The sequence below is a fragment of the Rhinopithecus bieti genome, unplaced genomic scaffold (genome assembly GCF_001698545.2).
Source record: "Rhinopithecus bieti isolate Rb0 unplaced genomic scaffold, ASM169854v2 scaffold_26308, whole genome shotgun sequence".
Lineage (NCBI taxonomy): Eukaryota > Metazoa > Chordata > Mammalia > Primates > Cercopithecidae > Rhinopithecus > Rhinopithecus bieti.
In genome coordinates, this window is record NW_016811785.1 from 479,066 (window position 1) to 501,136 (window position 22,071).

The window sequence follows — 22,071 nt, forward strand, 5'->3', positions numbered from 1 at the left end:
TTCAGCCTTCTATAAATCCCTAGGGCATGGACACAATGCGGCCAAATTCTTTGCTATGGAGTGGCAAGTGTGACCTTTGCTTCAGTTCCCAGCAAGTTTCTTATTTCCATCTGAGACCTGTTAGCCTGGCCTTCACTGTCCATATTTTTATGAGCATTTTGGTCACAACCACTTAACCAGTCTCTAAGAAGTTCTGAACTTTCCCTCAGCTTCCTATCTTCTTCTGAGCCCTTCAACTCTTCCAACCTCTGCCCGTTACCCAGTTCCAAAGCCAATTCCACATTTTCAGGTATCTTTATAGCAACACCTCACTCCTTGATTAGTCTGTTTTGTGTTGCTATAAAGGAATACTTGAGGCTAGGTAATTATAAAAAAAAAAAAAAGGTTTATTTTGGCTCATGGTTCTGCAGACTGTACAAAAAGCATGGTGCCAACATCTGCTTCTGGTGAGGCCTCAGGAGGCTTTTACCTATGGTATGGCAGTCTTTGTCTTTATCTCTATCATCTGTCTTTATCATCAGTCCTGCCTGATCTTGTTAAATGGGATACTTGGGCCTTTTGTAAAACGTTTTATCTGTCCTGTTTGTTTCATGATTCCCTTTGGACAGAGCTTAATTCCTAAACTTCTTCATCTAAGGAAGTCTCCCTCTCACTGGGTTGGAAACTGGACTCCTTCTCTCACTCACCTGTCTGACATGGCGATCTGCTCCAGCATTGCAGAGCCAGTGTTCGTCTTCCAGTTCCCTGAGATCGATGTCCTCCTGCAACAACATCCCACCAGGATAGGACAGGCAGTGAGCCACACCAGCAAGAGGAGGGCATGAAACTTTCCAGAATTTTAGCTCTCTGTTGCTTTCCACATCTGCTTCTCCCACAAATAGCCCAGAGGTCTGTCTGCTGAGCCCAGAGCCTGGGTGCCTCTGCCAAATCCCCACCTGCAATACCCTCCCCCTCTCTACAAGGGTCTTGCCCAGACAGCTCTGGCTCCACAGAGCCTTCCCTGATCTCTCAACTGGATGACCTCTTACTGTCCTTAGAACTCCTACAGGACTTTGCTTCTGCCTGATTTTCAAACTTAAATCTACTTTTTATTTGAGTTATTTGATCTGAGTCTTAAGTTCAGATTTTTCCACAAGCCTGAAAACCACTTGAAGGTATATATCATGTCTTGTGTTCCCAGAAGCCTACCCATTCAGTATCTATACTGACTCAATACATACAAACTGAATTCCATTGATCCTGAGAACTCCTGCAGGGTTCTTTATCAATATCTCTGAATGTCTTCCTTACTGGCTCACTCATTCATTCATTCAGTGTTAATTTCTGAAGGCCACTATAATACTAGCAGTGTGACTCTGGGCAAGGGTTACGTTGCCTTGTCAGGGTTAAGTTGCCTTGTCTGTCAAATGGAGCCGATGGCATCAAGCCATCAGCCTCTTCTCTGCTGTGCCCATGGCACCCTCCATCCATGAATATGTGTCAGTGTCAACTAGTCTTAGACTAAACAGGAGGTGGATTACTTGGTTTCTGGTTCTGGATTTGCCCTTGATGGGCTGGATGACCTTCATAGAGTCATTTCGCCCCTCTGAGCCTGTTATCTGTTAACACAGGGCTGTCAGAAAGACGAACTGATACAGGTTTAAATTAACTATGAACACCCAAAATATGTCTTTTTAATTATTAGCCTTCACCCGGACACAGTCAAGAGGAAGGAGATGGCCTAAGGGACAGAAGAGTCCTGCTTACATTGTTGACAGAGCCCTTCCTGTGCTGCCCTTATCATTCAGTACTGTTAGAGAGTGGTCTCCCCAGAGATCTGATTTCAGACACTGAAGAACCTAGATATATGGCTCATTTTTCAGAACCACGAGGTGGCCCCATGAGTTAACGAACAGGGTCACAACAGTCCTTAAGCTTGAACAGTACTGACTGCTTTCCAAGGTGACACCTCACCAAACCCCATTTCAAACCCCCTATTGTGAGTAGGCTGAAATTCTTGCCCCTGCTTGAGAGATAAGAAAAATAAGACTCAGAAAGGTTAGAGGACTTGTCTGAGATTATATATAGTCCAAATAGGTATGAGATAAAAGTCCAGGAATCTTGGTTTCCTCACATGACGTGCTTTTCCCTACACTCCACTACCTAATTAAGGAAAGGCAAAGAAACAAACTCCTGAGTGGCTGGCAAAACCTGAGTACAAACACAAAGACAGAATCGTAATAAAAATAACTCTGTCTTCTTAACATTTGCAGTTTACAAATGTGTCCCTGTGACCAGACTGCTCAAGGCAGGGGCAGAGAGTCACTCACTTCCATGTCCCCAGCCAGAGCCATGGCACATAAGAAGAGTCTCACAAACTTTGGATTTGTACACTGACTCCCACGATTTTCAGGTTGCATATCCAACTCAACCTGAGCCAAAATTCATTTTACCATTCTATCTGTAGGTGTTAACTTTCTTCCCACGATGTTTCCTTGGTTTATCAGGATATTCCTACTGCCCTGATGCATAACACCATGTGAAACACTGTTTCATCTATAGGCTTATTTATTTCATTAGTAGTAATATTAATAGTTTTCATAATCTGAGAAGGCTTCACTTCAAAATGAGAAGTCTCAGTAGCAGAACCTTTCAATCACAAATTTTGAATGACTTCATGGCTGCCCATCACCATACCATATATTTGAAGGACTCATTTACATAAACTTTTAAAATAAGAAAGTTAGGGCCAGATGTGATGGTTCCTGCCTGTAATCCCAGCACTTTGGGAGGCCAAGGCAGGCAGATTATGAGGTCAGGAGATCAAGACCATCCTGGTCAACATGGTGAAACCCCGTCTCTATTAAAATACAAAAAATCAGCCAGGTGTGGTGGCGGGTGCCTGTAGTCCCAGCTACTCAGGAGGCTGAGGCAGGGGAATCGCTTGAACCAGGGAGGCAGAGGCTGCAGTGAGCTGAGATCGTACCACTGCATTCCAGCCTGGTGACAGAACGAGACTCTGTCTCAAAAAAAAGGAAGACACTGAACCCTATATAATTGGTTTCAAGCCAGTCCTATAACCTCTATGACTTTTTCAACATTTAAGATACCAGAAAAAACATTATATAACCCTGTTGAAGTTAATTTATAGGTTAAAATCCTTTTTGAGTGGATAATAACAACATCCTTACATTTGCATGGCACTTTAAACTTTGCAAAGCTCCCCAACACTTCACACTGTTCTCTAACAATGGGATGCAAGGCATAGATCCATACAGGCTACCTGAGGCATGTGGGAGCAGAGGGGACACTGAGAGGCCATTCTCTAGACCCAAAAAATCATCTGACCTCCACAGCTGACCCACATTATTGCCTACCGCAGATGGAGGCAGGAATGGTACCTTCTTCACACCAAAGTGGCTGTCTCTGGATCTCCACGGAGATTGCTAGGGTAGACGAAAAGAATCCCAAGCCTGATCTTGGCTACTGCTAAGTCAATTCCTTCTTCTGAGAGCAGGAATATAGCCACAAGTTTGGGGAAGAAGTGTGGTGAAGAGAAGCTAAGAGGGCCTAAACATTTCTCGTTGCACACAAAAAAGTAAGTAAATGTTATCTAAAGTTTCTCTGGTCACCCACCCTTCATCAATGTTTTGGAATTCTCTTTTTTTATGCTTCATTTTAAGTTGTTTCTTGAAACCCTAACCCTTAAAAATTAGGTGTCTTCTTTTAAGGATCAAGATACTTTTACTCCACTTGTTGTCATTAATGTTTTGTGTTTATTTAGGGGATTTTAAAATTATAGGATAGATAATCTGCTTTCCTAGGTGCCTGAACATATATATGTATTTTTTGCTTCTTTTAGCAAGTTTTTATAATGGTTTTTAAAGTATTCTGTCTTAGATTGTGCATATTTCTTTTCCTTTTTTGAGACAGGGTCCTGCGTCACTCAGGCCGGAGTGGTGCAATCACAGCTCACTGCAGCCTTGACCTCCCAGGCTCAAGTGATCCTTCCACCTCAGACTCCCAAGTAGGTGGGACTACAGGCAAGCACCACCACACCCAGCTAATTTTTGTATCTTTTGTAGATAATGGGGTCTTACCATGTTGCCCAGGTTGGTCTTGAACTCCTAAGCTCAAGCAATCTGCCTGCCTTGGCCTCCCAAAGTGCTGGGATTATAGATGTGACCCACCACACCTGGCCACATTGTGCATCTTTCTAAAGCAATCCTAAATCTTTTCTGGAAGCAAGAAGACTATAAATATAAAGTTGTAAACTAAAAAAGTATAAATCTTGACAATAAAGGTAAAATAAATTCTATGCCTCAGTTTTCCACAAGGGTTCTTCCCTGAATACTTATTGGTGCTTATTAATGTTCCTGCTGCTATACAAGGTAGTGGAGATGCAGAGATGATTCTATCATTCTTGCCCACAAGGAGCTCAGAGTCTGGAGGAGGAGGGTGACACAAAACACATGTGTGGCAAGGGCTAACCAGGAGGTGTGTGAAGAAGGGTGGTATGGGACAGGAGTGCAGGGAGGGGGCCTAAGTCACTCTAGGGGAGGGGAGTGTAAGTAGTGAAAAGGTGGGTAAGAGAAGAAAAACAGACACAGGTGGGGAAGGGAAAGGGAATGCTGCTCAACCTTGAAGTCTGCTAAAGTCCCAAGTGACCAAGATCAAATCTATATATTAATAATGTTCTTCCTTTGTAAAGAAAACACCACTGTAAACTTTTTTAGTGGGGGATTAATATTTCCAAAATTGTAATTATAAGCCACTTGCATTTTATGCATATTATGGAAAGTCAGATAGTTTTGAAATCTTTTCCTTTACTAAATTCTAATGAAGGAAATTTTTAACTTTCCATCCTGGCAAATGGACAGTTATAGAGAAGTCATGCACTGGGCTTTTAATGCCTGTAGCATTTTTAGTGTTGGGTATTTACATCAGGAACTTTTTAACTTCGAGCTGTGGCAGTCTGGGGAAGCCTATGGATTCCTTCCAATGAACACAATATATAAGATGTGTAACCATATAAGACAGAGTACATGGGATCCCAGAGCTACCCAATTAGAGTTATCAAAAATATTAAACAAATCTGTGATTAGTAAAATATGTGTTTCTTTCTAAATAACAGGAGGCAGTGGCAAGTCTAACAACTACCATGATTTTAAAGTAGGAATGAGAATAATCCATAGAGATATCTGTCTCAATTATAGTAAGATATAAGAATATCAGTAATCGCCTTTAGTGACAAACTCCTATGTACAGATAACTACTGCAGTCTGTTGTCTCTGTTCAAAATGAAGAGAAAGCTAAATTTCCCTTAGAGGCAAGTGAAAATGAATATCAATGTATTTTCTCATCTTAGTTCACAGACCCCTCCTCTGACTTAACAGGAACCCAGGTAAAAAATCTCTGACTTAAGTGGCACCCTCTCTCTGTTATCTGCCTATGGGCCATAAGAGGTTAAACTGAGAGCTGGTTGCAATGTGGAGGCTCAGATTTTCCACTGTGGTTGAGAAGAAAGCATACCCCACTCTTACTTACATGTAAGCCTTATAGTTGTTGCCGATCTTCTGGACCCGGATGTCATACTTGGAGTCAATGAAAGGCTCTGCAGTGGCATAGGTCTGGGTAAGAGCCACCACACTGGCAATGTCCTGGAAGTCGTAGTGGTTTTCCACTTTGACCTAATGTTGGAGCAAGGCAGAAAGGGGGAAAGGGAGACACACACATACACACACTGAGAAGTCACAAGGGCCCTGAGCCTCCAAACCCACGAATATGTATCTGATCCAGACACTAATCTGGGTGCCACATCTTCCCAGGAGGCCCCTTTTCCCTAGCTTCCCTTCCCAGAACTCAGGGGCCACACTTGCTGCAAAGGACCCAGAGGACCAAGCAGGTGGCTTGCATTCTGCTTACTGAAAGAGGTCTGGTTGGGTGACACTCATGGCTTTAGAGGTGGCAAATCATCTTCTCTTTGGAAAGAATTCATCAGTGACAGAGGGAGAAGAGCAGTTCACAAATGGGCGCTCTGAAAACTGCCCTTCTTGGTTCAACCCTGAAGCATAGCAGGCCTCTCTGCCTCACCTTGCCCATGCCTGAGTGAGCGTGGCCAATCTTCACCACCACAGGGAACGTGGGCAGTGTCAGCTGAAATCAGAAAAGAAAGGAATAAACTGTCAGAGTGTGCCCATCTCTCTGTGGAATCCTACAAATACTTTTCTTGGGAATGCCCTTGGGAGGGTTCTTTAAAGAAAGAACTAGTCCAATCTACTTGCTTTACTGATTAAAAAACTGAGATCCATGGAATGACAGTGACTTTCCAGGGTCACACAGCATATTACTGGCAGTGCTACAGGAACCCTGTTCTCTTATTTGGTATACCCTACATCTTTAAAACGTATCCTTTGAAGGAAATAATGTTCACCCTGATGAAAAGTCAGACTCCTATGGGAACTAAGATTTGAACAGATATTGGGGGTATCTGGTCTGATGATTTCAGCATTCCTGGTTGAGGCCAGTCAAGGCTGGAAAACAGAACGTCAAAGGGCTTTAGAAATCACATAGTTCAACTCTACTTTATGGAGAAAAAACTGACACCCAGAGAGGCAAAAGTCACAAAGCTATAGTGACAGTCAGAATTGGAATCCAGCCTCCCACTATTCAGTCCAGCACCACGTAAAAACATCCCACAGCAATAATCCCATGGAGATTTGGGATTTGGATGCTTGGAACACTACGCTCAAACAGCAGACAAGGCTCTGGTCACAGTCACCCCCAAGTCCCCCGCTTCTTTGTTTTCTCTTTTCTTTTCTTTTTTTTTTTTGAGATGGAGTCTCACTCTGTCGCCCAGACTGGAGTGCAGTGGCACAATCTCAGCTCACTGCAACCTTCGCCTCCTGGGTTCAAGCCATTCTCTTGCCTCAGCCTCCTGAGTACCTGGGACTACAGGTGTAGGCCACCATGCCTGGCTAATTTTTGTATTTTTAGTAGAGATGGAGTTTCACCATGTTGGCCAGGGTGATCTCCAACTCCTGACCTCAGGTGATCAACCCTCCTTGGCCTCCCAAAGTGCTGGGATTACAGGTGTGAGCCACTGCGCCCAGTCTGCTTCTTTGTTTTCTAAGCTATCCCACCTTCTAGAACATGACAATAGTCTCCAGTGAGAAGGGACATGCAATAAAAATCAGCACAGCCTAGGGCCTCGAGAGGGCTTTGAGGTCCAAGGTTTGCCCTAAGTGATGGGACACCTTGTGTTTTGTACCCACACCAAGAGCGCTGTCTCCAGCTATCTGGAGAGTCTGAGGCTCTGGGAGTGAGAAAGGGTTTCTAAAGCACTGGCTGCTTCTTTGACATCTCTCCCCACCCCCCAGGCAACAGAGCCAAGACACACACACCCCAACTTTCTCTGTCCTGTTCTATTACTGTTTGCTGTTGCTTTGGAGCCTCATAAATAGGGCATTGAAAGCACTTCCTGCAGCTGAAAGAAGCCCTGAGTAGCTCGTCTCATTCCCAGCGTGCAGCTCAGCAAGGGGTCCGTCCTTCTCTGTCACTGTCTCTTTTGCCTGTTGTAATTCTGTCTGCCTCTCTGGGACTCTGCCTGTCTCACTCTTTCTGTCTGTGCCTCTCCTCACTCTTGTTCTTTCTGCCTGAATCACAGCCCTCAGTCTTTCTGTCCTCATGCATTTGTCTTTGTGGCTCTTTCCGTTTTTCTGCCCTTGACACCATCCCCTCTCCCAGTGCTTTCCCTTTACTTCCAGACCGCTTCGTGACTTAGGCAGGGACACAGAGGCCAGGGCCTCTTTCCTGGCTTCCCTCTGCATCTTACTGAGTATGCAGGTCGGAAGAGCCTCGGGTCCTGCCGCTGCGGGTGGCCTAGAGCCAAAGGAAGGCGGAGCCCATCGGGGCGGGATTGGCCCTTAGGGCAACCTCATAAAGCCTGGGGCGAGGGGCACGACGGCCTTTGGAAGGAGCCCTGTTGGGGCTGTTCGGTCTGACAGACCTCACAGACTCAGTCGGGCTCTGCAGTGTCATGCCTGGGAGCCCCCGGCCCGCGCCAAGCTGGGCGCTGTTGCTGCGGCTGCTGGCGTTGCTGCGGCCCCCGGGGCTGGGCGAGGCATGCAGCTGCGCCCCAGCGCACCCTCAGCAGCACATCTGCCACTCGGCACTTGGTGAGTCCGAGGTCCGCGAGGTCCGCAGCAGGGGGTGGTTGTGGGGGATTAGTATCTGGCCAGCAGTAGACCAGGAGTCCAGAGGAAAAGGGAGGAGCTCAAATTCCGACCGGTTGCCTCTTGCTGAGGCTGATGGGTCGGGAAGGACCAGGCGCCATAGCAACCTTGCAAGCGCAGAACCTGACTGATTCATAAGGAAATGAAGATTGCGTCAGGGACTTCCATAGCGACGTCCCTCACTCTGGCCATACTGCAATTATGGAGTGTCACTGAACAAGGTGTCACCGAAGCTATCTGATGATTATTCTGAACTACTGGACTGGGGACAGAAAGGGGAGGGCAGAGGGCTTGCATTATAACTACCCGTGTCTGTCCAGGCCTATAACTGAGGTTGCCACCAAGCCCCTACCGCAACACACACGTTCTGTTCTTTCTTTTCCCTCTGCCTGGAATGCCCTCCCTCACACCCTTAAATTCCTGGCAGACTCCTACTCATCCTTCAAGGTCTAACTTAGGTCTCTCCCCTTCTCTGCAGGCTCCCTGGCTCCTTGGTGCCGCCTCAGCATCTAACTGTCTTAACGCTCCTACTATGCTGTGCTATTGTTCTTTACAAGTATGCCCTGTACTAGATCAAGAGCTCTGCAGGATGGGGATCCTGTCTTAATCACATCTATGGGCCTAGTGCCTAGTGCAAGGCCAGGCACAGAGGAAGAACGTCATCAAGAGTTTTTGGTTATTAATGATCAAATGGCAAGAGATGCAATACCTCAGTGCAGGGTCAGAACATTTATGAATTCAATAAACATTTACTAATGGCAACTGTAGGCAGGCTGAGAGGCCTTAACCACAGCAATAAACTTCACACCAGCTGCCCTGAAGGGGCTCCTCCTCCCTTCTGTACTCTGACTCCTACCCTGTGCCCCACTGCACAAATGGCTATGGAGAACTAGAGCTCTCCAGACTAACTGGTTCAAAAAGGCAGAAAGAGCTTAGCGGTTATAGAACCTAATAAGCCTGAGGGGTTTGGAACTTCCAGTGACTGCAGAGGAGGCGTTTCCAGGTCCCCCTTCTCACACATCACGTTGCTCACAACCCAGTCACACCAAAACCAAGAATTGCCCTATAGACTTCTTCAGGGACACTGGATCATCCAGACTTCAGGTGTATTGCCCCCACCAGCTGCTAAAGGTTCCCTCTTTTCTCTTCCTATGCAGTGATTCGGGCCAAAATCTCCAGTGAGAAGGTAGTTCCTGCCAGTGCAGACCCTGCTGACACTGAAAAAATGCTCCGGTATGAAATCAAACAGATAAAGGTACATAGGGGCAGGCTGGGATGTGTAGCCCCTCAGACTGATGGAGGAAGTGGGGTCTGTGTTCTGGGAGGGCTGGTAGCTTTCAGGTGGCCTGGCTCAGTGATCCTTGGGTCTAGATGCTGAAGTGGAACTGGATGAGATTTGGAGGCAAAGCCCATAGAATCCCAGGGATATTGCAGGGGAGGGCCTCCGCGTCCATCTGGTCCCACAGCTGCTGGTGTATGGCGCCACTACAGGTACCTACTGGAATAAACCAAGGTTTAGGTGTTTGTTTTTTTAAGAGAGAAAATAACCCAGTAGGGACATCTGAGGACACAAAATCCTGAACTGGACTTCTGCTTAAATATTTAGGCTGAGAAATGAGAAACTTTTGCCTGTTAATATATGCAGTACACTCACTGACTCAATATTGCTTTTTTTTTTGTAACTGCCTGTCAGATGTTCAAAGGGTTTGAGAAAGTCAAGGATGTTCAGTATATCTATACACCTTTTGACTCTTCCCTCTGTGGTGTGAAACTAGAAGCCAACAGCCAGAAGCAGTACCTCTTGACTGGTAAGTTAAAGATCAGCAATTGGCCTTAATATAATAGATTCTGCCCTAGGGGAGGTAGTGAGAAAGGAGCCAGGGTCTTCCTTGGGCAGCAGGCTGAGCCAGGTGGCATTTTCTTGGGCATAAAACAGAGCTGTGTTAGTGACAGACAACCTTTGAATTGGGGGGGGCCTTTAACCCCCCTTTTTTTTTTTTTTTTTTTTTTTTTTTGAGACGGAGTCTTGCTCTGCCGCCCAGGCTGGAGTGCAGTGGCCGGATCTCAGCTCACTGCAAGCTCCGCCTCCCAGGTTCACGCCATTCCCGTCTCAGCCTCCCGAGTAGCTGGGACTACAGGCGCCCGCCTCGTCGCCCGGCTAGTTTTTTGTATTTTTTAGTAGAGACGGGGTTTCACCGTATTAGCCAGGATGGTCTCGATCTCCTGACCTCATGATCCGCCCGTCTCGGCCTCCCAAAGTGCTGGGATTACAGGCTTGAGCCACCGCGCCCGGCCTCCCTTTAAATGTAAGAGTTCTCATTACAGTGATCCTGGCTACTGTTTCACTATTTTAAGGACAGGTTGCTCACCAAATAGTTTAAATCAGTATCAGATTTTTGGCAAAGTCAAAATCTCCTCTCTAAAACTGCTCCTTGCAGGTCAACTCTGCCTTTTCCACAGGACCTAACAGGAGCTTGAGTCTAACAATAGTTCTGTCTCTGTGAACTTGGGCCCAGGCAGGATTCCTCCATACTGAATTGGTTTGGATGGAACAGTTAAAGAATCACACAAGAATATGACTCCATAAATGAATGCAACATTAAATTATTTTGGAGTTCAGGGAACAGAACTATTTGGTAGCTGTGAACTATCAGGGAAGCTTCATTGTGTAGGTGGGATCTAAACTGGCCCGAAAACACAAAACAATATTTAGAAAGAAAGCAAGGGAAAGAAAAAGCACAGCTGTGGGGGAGGGAACAGGTGAAGGGATTCCACTATCTATCCACACATTCAGCAATGAATGACCACTTAGTCACTGCCATGCCTTGGCCAGGAGAGTGGAGATTCAGTAACAAGGCACAGTCCTCAAAAGAGTTCACTGTCCAGACATGGCTCTTGAGTCATAGGCACTGGAGGCTATAATGATAAGGGCTTCCCAGCTCTGAAGATGTGAAATTGTGCAGAACTGAGGAGCTCCTGGATGGGAGAGGCAGAGGCAGGACACACTACTGAGCCCTGCAGTTCCCAGGTCTGGCAGACCAGGCCCTTTCAAACTCTGTTATCCCACCTCCTTCCTAAGCTCCTATCCTCTGTGTGTCTAGCCTGCTGCCAGGCATGGAGGTAAATCAGGGGAAATGAGGAAACATGTTCTCTGCCTTCAGGGAGGTCAAGTCTAACTGAGGGTGGGATAAATGACAAAAAACTAGTCTACGGAAAAGTTATCAATGGCACCCACGTCCTACAGGAGAAGGCACAAGCTCCTCTGCCTGGTGTTGAAAGCTCTTTGTGACCAGAACACTGCTGCCCTCTCTAGCTTTGTGTTCTGTCATTTGTCAATGTCAGTTCCCAGCCCCTCACTTTCCCAAGAGCTGAACTCAGCTACCTGCAGTTGCAGAAGGTATGCTGCCAGGCTGTGTCCCCCTGCCTCTGCACAGGATAGATGCAATGACAGGAAGCCCTTCCCCCAACCCGTCTGGCAGGTGAACTCCCACTCATCCCTTCAAGGCCCAATGCAAGCAGAGTCTCCTCTGATATACCTTCCTTGTCCCACACCCCTTCCATAGATGGAAGTAATTGTATATTCCTTTGTTCTTATACTGCATTTTGTATAGAACTGTACAATAGTGTAATTTCCCTTACTTATCTATCTACCCTACTCATTTGTAACCTCGTTGGGAGATCCTGTCATTTTTGTATCTGTATTTCTGGTACTAGATCACAGTAGTCACTCAGTGAGTAAATGATTGAGCGACTGAGGTTCTAAAAGGGGTATGGGCTAGGTGGTCAGAGACGGCTTTGGGGTGGCACTGAAAGGGTCTTTGAAAGGTGAAAAGGAATTTCATAGGTAAAAAGGGGGAAATTTCCTATGGGGAAGGGGAAAGACTCACTAACCTAGAGCAGGAGACTGGCCTGTGCAGATACTGGGAAGGACTGGAAAGGGGGAAGGGGCCTATTATTTACTGAATATCTTCTGTGGGACCACAACTGTGCTGGGAACTTTATAGACATTCTCTCATTTAATCTGACAACTTTATAATTTTCATTTTCCAGCTGAGAGGTTATACAACTTCCTTAAGATCATTCAGCTAGTAAAAGAAAAGAAAGAGGGGGGTCCTACACAGACTCTGACTTTAAAGATCACATTCTTCTCTCTGTACCATGCTAAACGAAAAGGCCTTCACCAGATCCCACAACTCTGCCTCATACAAATATAATCTGTTTATCTTTTTGCTAGAAAGATTATAGTAGTTTTATTTTTTGGTCCCTTTACTGAGTCCCATGCCACCACTGCCACCAAAAAGTCACTGGGGAGGCTGCAATTCTGGGCTCAAGAACCTGGGCCCCTGAAGCTCCAGGAGAAGAATCTTCATGCTTGACTCTCCTCCATCTCCCCTTGAAGGTCAGGTCCTCAGTGATGGAAAAGTCTTCATCCATCTGTGCAACTACATCGAGCCCTGGGAGGACCTGTCCTTGGTGCAGAGGGAAAGTCTGAATCATCACTACCATCTGAACTGTGGCTGCCAAGTAAGGGAATGTCCATTTCCTAAGTCTTTAGGGATGGGGGAAGGGTTCTGAGCCTTCATCCATGCATGAATTTATTCACTTACTAGACTATACTTGAGATCTGCCATGGATCAGGCACTGTATGAAGTTGGGGATGAGAAAGCAATATAGTCTATAGGCCCTGATCTCAAAGTACTTACACTTTGGCTGGGAAGGTGGCCATCATAGGAGGCAGAACGAGATAACTGTAATACAGCCACCCTTTAAAGAGAGTCTATTCTTTGCCAGCCACTGTAATAGTAAATTTACTGTAAATGTTTAATTTAGTCTCCAAAACATATTTATGAAGAATTAAGATTTCCATTTTAAGGTGAAGAAATGAAAGCTCTGGGAAGTGAAGTGACTTGCTCAAGGTCAGTGGTAGAGTAAGGACCCTCGGAGCTGTCTGACTCCAGAGATGCCACTAAGTGGCAATATTGAATACGGGGAACCTTGGGGAAGGAGAATCCAGGGGAAGATTGGGGACTAGGAAAGGCTTGATAAGACAAGGGCATTTGAGATGGGCTGGAAGGGTATGTAGGAATCTGAAAGGCAGCAATGGAAAAAGAAGGACACCATACTCACTTTAATGTTGTGTGGCCATGACTCTAGATCACTACCTGCTATACAGTACCCTGTATCATCTCGGCCCCTAATGAGTGCCTCTGGACAGACTGGCTGTTGGAACGAAAGCTCTATGGTTACCAGGCTCAGCATTATGTCTGTATGAAGCATGTTGACGGCACCTGCAGCTGGTACCGGGGCCACCTGCCTCTCAGGAAGGAGTTTCTTGACATCATCCAGCCCTAGCAGGGACCAGTGACCATCACATCCCTTCAAGAGTCCTGAAGATCAAGCTGGTTCTCCTCCCCTGCAGAGCTTTGGCCATTACCACTTGACTTCTTGCTGCCAGCTAATAAGAAGTGCCAAGTGGACGGTCTGGCCACTGTCAGGGCAGGGAAGGGGCCATGACTTTTCTGCCCTGCCCTCAGCCTGTCGCCCCTGCCTCCCAAACCCCATTAGTCTAGCCTTGTAGCTGTTACTGCAAGTGTTTCTTTTGGCTTAGTTTGTTTTCTAAAGCCAGGATTATTCTCTTTCCTCCCCAGGAAAACGTGTTTTCCTTTGTCTTAATCGATCTGGTAGGGGAGAAATGGTGAATGTCATACATATGAGATGGTATATCCTTGTGATGTACAATACCAGAAGGTGGGTTGACAGCATCATAAACAGACTGACTGGCGGGAATGAAAACAACAACATACTGTGGCTGTGTATCCTCTACTTCCCCTGTCTCACCTCATCCTAATCCTCTGATACACTTTCATCTGTTTGGGGGAGTCATTTGGGGGACACAGAATCCCTCAATGTGAAAGTTAGAATGGCCTAACCTGCCTCCCAATGCTGTTATCCCCTCTACACCATTTCTGGCAGAGGGTCCCGCCTGGTTAGCACCTCTTTGAATAAGAATGCACTTATTGTCTCAGAATAGGTGCTACCTCTCCAGGTTAACTCTCCTTAACTGATGTTCATAAGGCTTCTCTTCTGTCTCTTTTAAATTACTAACATCTTCATTCCTATTTCAGAACCTTTTAAAAGCCACAAAGCCTTTTACTTATAGAGTTGAAATCCCCCTTTGTTGGCTTCTTACCCCACAGAGAGGTGGTCCTCTCTTGAGGGCAAATTTCAGGATAGAGCACCAGAGAGAAACAGCACAAAGGCCCTTGAGGGGAAAGGACGGTAGGTAGGGAATATACCTGGCAATGGAGGCAATTTTTTTCCAGCGGCCAGCCCTGCTAGATTTTACAGCAGGAAAAGCCAGTTTTGATCCCCAGAGAGCCCCCTGAACCCTTCAGCTGAGTACTCTCACCATTGTGTCTTGAGCTCCCTGAGATTCCCCAACCAAAGGACCCTTAGGGCTCCTCAGCCTCTGCAAGGCTTCCTGGTTTGCCCTGAAAGGAAAAGTCCTGATATTGGCCTCTAGGATTTATTAAGGACAAGAGCTTAAAGTTTCAGAGCTTCTCCCTGAGGAAGCTCTGGCAAAGATCACAGAGATGGTTCTTTTCAAGGCCCAAGGTTGTTTTTTGATATGTGGTCTGCTGCTAAGCAGGGTCATACACATGTGTCAGAAGAAGGCTCTTGATTTGCAGAAATGGTGTAAATGGAGACCCCTTTTGGCCAAGGAAGTGGGGAGGCGGGAACAAACATAATCTCTGTTCCACTTGGAATGCTTTGCAGGGAGTCTCCATTGGTGGGTTAAGCAAGATCAGCAATTGATCACACCAGCCTGGGGCAGAGGGTGTGGGGACAGGGAAGAAGGGAGTTTGAGCTCCAGGTCCCTGCACAGGAAAAACATTGGCAATAGCCTCCTTACCAACCAACCGTCCCATCTCTCTGCTCCTTCTGACTTACTAGGATGGCAGAAGGCACAGTATTAATCCAGCCTTATCACAGTTGTGGAAGTGCCAGGGGAATGGGAAAGTCAGGGGATTAATAATAGTAGGAGCAATGCCCTACATCTAGTAGAGTGCTTCACACTTTCCCAGATGCTATTACTTAATGAATGTCACTTAAATTGTGTATGTACCCTATTAGAGTATCCTGTGCAAGGATAATTATGCCCACTTGACCATCTTATTGGAAACTGCACACAGTGAGGAAATGTAGCTTGTTCAACAAGTGGCACAGTCAGGGCTGGGACTCAAAAGCAGTAAGATCTGATAGTTGGTCCAGAAGTTTGTTATTCTCTCAGCTTGATTAAACTGCCCTTACTCCTGTTCTTCCCTATTCTATCTCCAGAATTTGACAAGAGGCTGTCAGCTAAAATCTAGCTATTCCAGCCACACAAGTTCTGTAGTTCAACCCCAGTGGAGTCTTTGGGGTTGAGACGCTGAGGCCCTTGTCTGAGACCCACAGTCACCAGGTGGCTAAGTGCAAAATGAAAACAGCAGAAAGACTAATGTCCCCACTGAGCCACTTACCATCTCTTTGTGGTTGGGGTAGTATGTCTGCTCAATGAGAGGGAACTTTTCTCCTCCCAGTGTCTTGTAGATGGTGACCAGCTGGGCAAACTGCAAAGGAAAGCAAATGTTACGCTTATCTTAGAAAACTTCTGAAACAGGCAAAACATCAACTCATCAAATATTTATTGAGCATTTGCTCTGTGGAGGACTTTATGCTAAGCATTGTGAGGATATAAAAGAAGTGTACAATTCCTATTCCCAAGGAATGGATGATATGCATTAGTTGGGGAAGGGAAAGTGAGTGAGCTAAAATTCAATTACCTTTCTCAATTGTAATGGTGTTTCAAATCAAACTGATGAACTAGGTATTTTATCATCTTCATTTTACATATGGGACCCAGAGAGGTTACAAAACTTTCCTAAAGTCACAGAACTGCAAGGTGAAGTTGGGAGTAAAACTTGGGTCTCTAACTTTCTACATCTGCATCTCCGAGTGATGGCAAGGCATGAAGCTGGATAGGTAACATGGGCCAACTCTTGGAAGTTCAAATGTCAGGCAAAAGAATGATGGAGTTTTCCAGTAAGCAGTATGGAGCCACCAAGAGCTTCAGCAGGAGGTGTCATAAAACGAAGTTCTTCAGGAAGATAGAATGGTCATGGTATGTGGGATAGACAGGCCCCGTCTTTCTGGGACTTACTACCCAACCAGGGACTGAACTTACTGAACCCTTTGCCTACGTATGAGAAACTGGAAAAGCTCCATGGGGAAGCGGCAAAGTACACATATTTACAGTGTCAGGGTTGAAAGGTTTTCTTAGTGCACAGCTGGGCTTCCCCACCCTGCTCCATTTTATAAATGAAGAAGCTGAGGCCCAGAGAGGTCACTTGCCCAAGGTCGCACAGTAGTTAAGCCAGGTTCATAGCAAGGCCCCTTCATTTCCAATCCATAACTCTCCTTATTCCTGCAAGTAGCTGCCTTTCAGGCTCTGCAGAAACTATGCCCTTTCCACAGGAAACACAGGACTTTCCTGCTCAATCCAGTCACATACACACCTATACTCCCATCCCCAGTGCATCAGCAGCAGAGGAAACACATCTCTCTAGGGCTACTGGATTAGTTCACACTCAGTCACTGGTATCTGGAATGGCTAGAAGGGAAAGTTGTTAGATGAAATCTACTTATCAGAGAAAGGAAGACTAGAACATTTTTCAAAAGCTCAGGTCCTGTTCTCTGCAAGCGATGCTGGCACATAAGCCAGGGAGGGAAGAGGTGGTTGGGGCAGTAAAAGCTTGGAACTGGGTTGTTAGAAACTGAAATCTTCTGATTCTTGTTCTGTTAACTTCCTAGGTGTCCTTGGGCAAACGAGTTTTCCGCTCTGGATTTCATTTTCTTCATATATAAAATGAGAGGGTTAAATTTGATCAGTTCCTCAAACTTTGTACAATAAATAATATCTCTTTATTGTATTTCCCCCAAACTCTGCTATCAAACTACAGTTTAAGTGATCATCTGTTGTGGTCCTTTTGTGGGTATAGATATAATTTTTGAAATGTTGGAAAACACTGGAATTCCTGGGTCCCTCCCTTTAGTGACAAACAATTGGTGACTCTAGAGCTCTAGAGCCTCCTCCAGGACTGAAAGGATGATTCATGGACCCTCAAGCCCCTAAGATATCACTGTCAAAAGGGACTTTATAGAGTCTCTAGACCAGCCCTCTCATTTGACAAATTGAGATTGAGGCTGGAGAGCAAAGGAAAGTGCAGGCTCCTGGATCACATCCTGGAGTCAGGGCTGCACTGCAAGAGCACTCAGGTCTCTTTTCCTTGCTGGGTGCATTCACCATTGTAACCTGCTGTCCTCGCTGTCTTTGGTCCTTCAATTTGCTTTAACTGTCAAGAACCAACCCTCAGACCTTTCCTGCCTCCTCTGATTCTCCCCACCTGCTCATCTGACCTTTATGTCCTACCTGCCCATCTGGGCCTGGACTCCTGCTCTGCCTCTGGATACCTGCCTGGGCTCCCAAGGCTCTCCAACATCCCTGGGGAGCTAATGCCAGCTCTGCCAAATGACCTCTGTCCTGCTGCAGCCCACGCTCTGGCATGGCACCAAGGCATGTGGGGCCCTACCTTTCCAGCATGTGGGGGAGTTACACAGACACCACACGGATGCCAGGACAGCCTGTGGCAGACTCCCAGAGCCCTGCAACAGCCAACACAATAATGACAGCCAGTTCCCAGGCTCTCGCTGGGTCTCAGGGAGCTCACCCCACCCTCCTCTCCAGCAGTCCCTGTCTGCTCAAGGTAGTGAGCTTGGCATCTAACCCATACCTCCCTGGAAACTTAGATTAAATCACAGCCATACAGTCACCAATTAAACAAATGTAACATCTGATAAGGGCTGTTTACACATAGACAAAAGAATGAATTTGGGAGCTGGGGGTGCTGTTGGCAATTAATAGGAAGATATGTCCATTATAACCACTCATTGAATGAATCAAGAAAAATTTCTTGGAAAAAATGGGATTCCAGATCCATTTGAGTAATGTGTCCCCATGCCTATCACTCCTGGAAATTAAATGATTTAATTTAACTCTGGTACACTTGTCTCCAAAAACCCAGAAAAACTGACAGAATTTCAGATAGATTGGCAGCAATAAAGGGTGGTGCCATTCTTGATTTGTCTGGAATGCTGCTTTCACTGACCGGTCCACTTCTGCTCCCCAAATCCCAGTGGCCTGCCCCGACCAACTTCAGAGACAGCAATGTGCTCAGAGACAGAGTCGTGCAAGGTAGAGCCTTTTCCAACCCAATCAAAGTATCTCCTCACACCAACAGCAGTCACGGTAAAGATATTGAGAAACACAACTCAAAGTCATCAGCTGAGAGGGACCCTCCCCTCACAGTCACCAAATCTGTCCACTCCCATGAACAAGCAGAGAACAATATGTAAAATGTCATTCATGTGGCAGCTGCTTAGTGAAACTGAAGGGAGAACTTGGGGTCTGGCCAGGGTGCCCTGCTGTTCTCATGCAGTGCCCAAGGCAATGTGTTCAGCTTGTGAATGGGTAAGAGTGTGACCCCTCACCAGATCCCAGATCCCGGAAGGAGCAAAGCCCTAGCCACAGGCTCTCCCCATTCTTCCTGCCCTGGCCTCTGGCACAGTTTAGGAAAAGAAAACAGGGAACAAATTTTTTTTTTTCTTTTTTATTTTTCAGACTGAGTCTTGCTCTGTCGCCTAGGCTGGAGTGCGGTGGCGCAATCTTGGCTCATTGCAAGCTCTGCTTCTGGGGTTCATGCCATTCTCCTGCTTCAGCCTCCCGAGTAGCTGGGACTACAGGTGCCCGCCACCACACCCGGCTAATTTTTTTGTATTTTTAGTAGAGACAGAGTCTGGATGGTCCCAATCTCCTGACCTTGTGATCCACCTGCCTTGGCCTCCCAAAGTGCTGGGATTACAGGCATGAGTCACCACGCCCAGCCACAAATTTCTTTAAGAGAACCCATATACTAGGAGCCCGTAACAACCAGGCCGTCAAAGTGGTGGCAGCTACTACTACTATTCCCAGTTTGTAGATGAAGAAACTGGGGCACAGGTTCAGTCAGAGGGTTGATAAGTAGTGAAATCACCCAGAAAAAGCTGCTAATAGCAGGATCACCCTGTGTGGCTACGAGAGTCAAATTCTGACAAGTGCCGGGGGTACATGTGGGTTAGGACATGTGTGCAGTAGGAAAGACGTGTGACTGAGGAGAAAAGAGAGGTCCACAAAAAAGACACTTGGTGAAGGTCTCACATATGCTCTTCTGTGATTAGCAACATACTAAAATCACACACTCTGTTAGTGTGTTTCTGAAGAATCTAGGATTCCAGATGCCTCAGGCCATGCAGAGGGAAAGGTTGAACAAGTGGAGCTTGGGAACCCAACCCCCTCCTTAACCATGGCAACTCCCAGCCCTCCTGACTCCTTGTCCATTGATCTTTCTCTTACACTCCAAGCTCTCCCTGGCTTCCAAAGGAGAAAGAAAGCTGTTAGTTCCAGGGTGAAAAAAAAGATCAAGAGCAGAGGTGACAGATGTGTTTGGTTAACACACACACGCACACACACACACACACACACACACACCCCCTTCAGCTCTCTGAGTGGTGTAAAGGCGTGGAGTTCAGAAACTTCACAATTAGCCATAAGTGCCAGGAACCTTGGCAATCCAGGGTGTATGACAGCTGAAATTCCACTTTTACAAAACAAGAAAGGCATACTGCATCTTGAGGTCCAGAAGTCCCTCCTAGGGGCCTGGAAGATGCAGGGCCTGGATCCCACCCTTTTACCTGGGGGAAGGGGGCCTCACTTGCCACCCATGGCTTGCTACCAAAGTTATAAACGGATTCCAATGAGTTGATGCTGGGGAGGCCTGCATACTGCAAGCCAATGAGGATGTGATTAGGGGCAGGTGTTACCTTCTGAGAGGGTCAGCCTGGAGTAGCAGAGCCAGCAGAGGCGCTGGGTCCCCTCAGTGGTTGGAGGTGAAGCCAGAGTGCCCCCAAAGCCATCATAAGTCACTCTCCCTCCTAGCCCCACTTTTTCTATCTGCCTAAAAGTTTCCACTGCCTTCCTAGATTTCCAAGTTGGCCAAGAAAAAGAAAACCAGATCAGTTTCTTCCTTATATAGGAGCCTCAATTAATGGGAGAGTCAGTGGGATGTAGAGAAATCCTGGCACTATAACTTTGGCAAGTTACTTAATCCTTTTTGGGTCTTGTTTCTCTGTAAAAAGTGATAACAACGATAATAATATCTTCCTTGTAAGGTGAGGATTAAATGAAATTAACGTAGAAAAATCTCAGAAACTGGCATCCTATAGTAAGTAGTTTTCTACACCTTACTTTCCTTCTTTAATTTTCATATCTCTATCATGAAAGGTTAAGGTCAGAGTTAGGGTTAGGCTTTGATGATCTCCAAGGACACTTCTAGTTCATAAGTATTTCATTCACATGCATGTGGATAAATTTCATTTTCAGGTTGCTTAACCACTTGGTATGACTCCGTCACTACCTCTGAGTTGGACTATTCCCTTGGTTGTCACTGGGCTCAGGCCATTCTAAAAGTTTGATCATTCTAGGAGGCAAGAAACAGACATTTTTATCATTGCAACCTATGGCCAAGGGCAGAGCCTACAGACCTATAAGGGCTTCTTCATGGTATCTTTGTACGACTTTGTTGTGAGGCCAAAGGTCCGCTCTGCAGCAAAGGTGCCCAGCCTGTGACAGGTGATGCTGTGCTATTGTGATGACCTGCCCTCCCCCATGTCCCAGGGGAAGCTCCTCTCACATCCTCGTAGCTGGGGCCTACTGCATCTTAAGGACCCTCCTAGGGGCCTGGGAGATGTAGGGACCCTCCTGGGGCTGGGGCCTACTGCATTTTGAGTCCCTCCTAGGGACCTGGGAGATGTAGGGCCTGGATCCAACCCTTTTACTTGGGGGAAGGGGGCCTCACTCACCACCCATGGCTTGTCACAGAAGTTGTATATGGATTCCAGTGAGTTGATGCTGGGGAGGCCTGCATACTGCATGCCAATGATCAGGTGGCGGAAGTCCTCATTCTCCGCCATGCCAAATGCATGCTGCCGGATGAGCACGAAGTCTGGCCGGAAGGACCTGGCAAGAAGGTAGAGGCAGGTTTGCTATTAACCAGCACTTCAGGCCATATATCATTTTGGTTCCCATTTCCAAAACCCAAGATAGGGAAGAGGGCTTAGGAACCACCTAGTCCAAGCCCCTCATTTTACTGTTGTTATTTTAGAGACAGGTCTTACTCTGTCACCCAGGCTGGAGTGCAGTGGCACAACCATAGCTCACTATAACCTCAAACTCCTGGGTTCAAGTGATCCTCCTGCCTTAGCCTGCTAAGTAACTAGTACTACAGGCACAAACCACCATGCCCAGCTAATTCTTTGTTTTTGGAGAGAGAGGGTCTTACTATGTTGCCCAGGCTGTTCTCGAACTCCTGGGCTCAAGTGATCCTCCTGGCTCAGCCTCTCAAGTAGCTAGGACTATAGGCACGTGCCACGACCCCTGGCTAATTTTTTCATTTTTTGGAGAGATGAGTTCTCACTATGTTGCTCAGGCTGGTCTCAAACTCCTGGGCTCAAGTCATTCTTCTACCTCAGTCACCCAAAGCGCTGGGAGTGCACACATGAGCAATGGTTGTAATTTTATTATTATTATTCCTTTCTGGACTGGGAAATGGGATATTATGGTACTTTCCTTTTTTGTTTGTTTGTTTTTTTTTTTTTGTTTTTTGTTTTTTTTTTTTTGAGACAAGGTCTTGCTCTGTCACCCAGGCTAGAGTGCAGTGGCGTGATC

The 22,071-nt window shown here is 46.4% G+C and overlaps 2 protein-coding genes across 3 annotated transcripts in view; one reads left to right on the plus strand and one right to left on the minus strand.

The window, feature by feature from the left end:
* Positions 1-22,071, minus strand: part of SYN2 (synapsin II) — a 210,843-nt gene that overhangs the window by 23,315 nt on the left and 165,457 nt on the right. For both annotated transcript variants that reach the window (XM_017895101.1, XM_017895102.1), the window contains 5 exons: positions 21,207-21,363; positions 15,734-15,823; positions 6,073-6,135; positions 5,527-5,669; positions 687-761 (listed from right to left, as the gene is read on the minus strand). In XM_017895101.1, the coding sequence (XP_017750590.1) occupies positions 687-761; positions 5,527-5,669; positions 6,073-6,135; positions 15,734-15,823; positions 21,207-21,363 (528 nt within the window). The remainder of the gene's footprint in view (positions 1-686; positions 762-5,526; positions 5,670-6,072; positions 6,136-15,733; positions 15,824-21,206; positions 21,364-22,071) is intronic.
* Positions 7,199-15,534, plus strand: TIMP4 (TIMP metallopeptidase inhibitor 4). Its single transcript, XM_017895103.1, has 5 exons — positions 7,199-8,156; positions 9,371-9,468; positions 9,907-10,021; positions 12,613-12,737; positions 13,368-15,534. Exons 1-5 carry the CDS (start codon positions 8,018-8,020, stop codon positions 13,563-13,565), a joined length of 675 nt encoding a protein of 224 aa, XP_017750592.1. The 5' UTR covers positions 7,199-8,017; the 3' UTR covers positions 13,566-15,534.

Bases quoted from the DNA above. Each gene is read 5' to 3' on its own strand.
- TIMP4 (XM_017895103.1), top strand. From the start codon at position 8,018: ATGCCTGGGAGCCCCCGGCCCGCGCCAAGCTGGGCGCTGTTGCTGCGG. The intron at 9,469-9,906 runs GTACATAGGGGC...ACTGCCTGTCAG, and splicing joins ATGAAATCAAACAGATAAAG to ATGTTCAAAGGGTTTGAGAA. The intron at 12,738-13,367 runs GTAAGGGAATGT...CCATGACTCTAG, and splicing joins ATCTGAACTGTGGCTGCCAA to ATCACTACCTGCTATACAGT.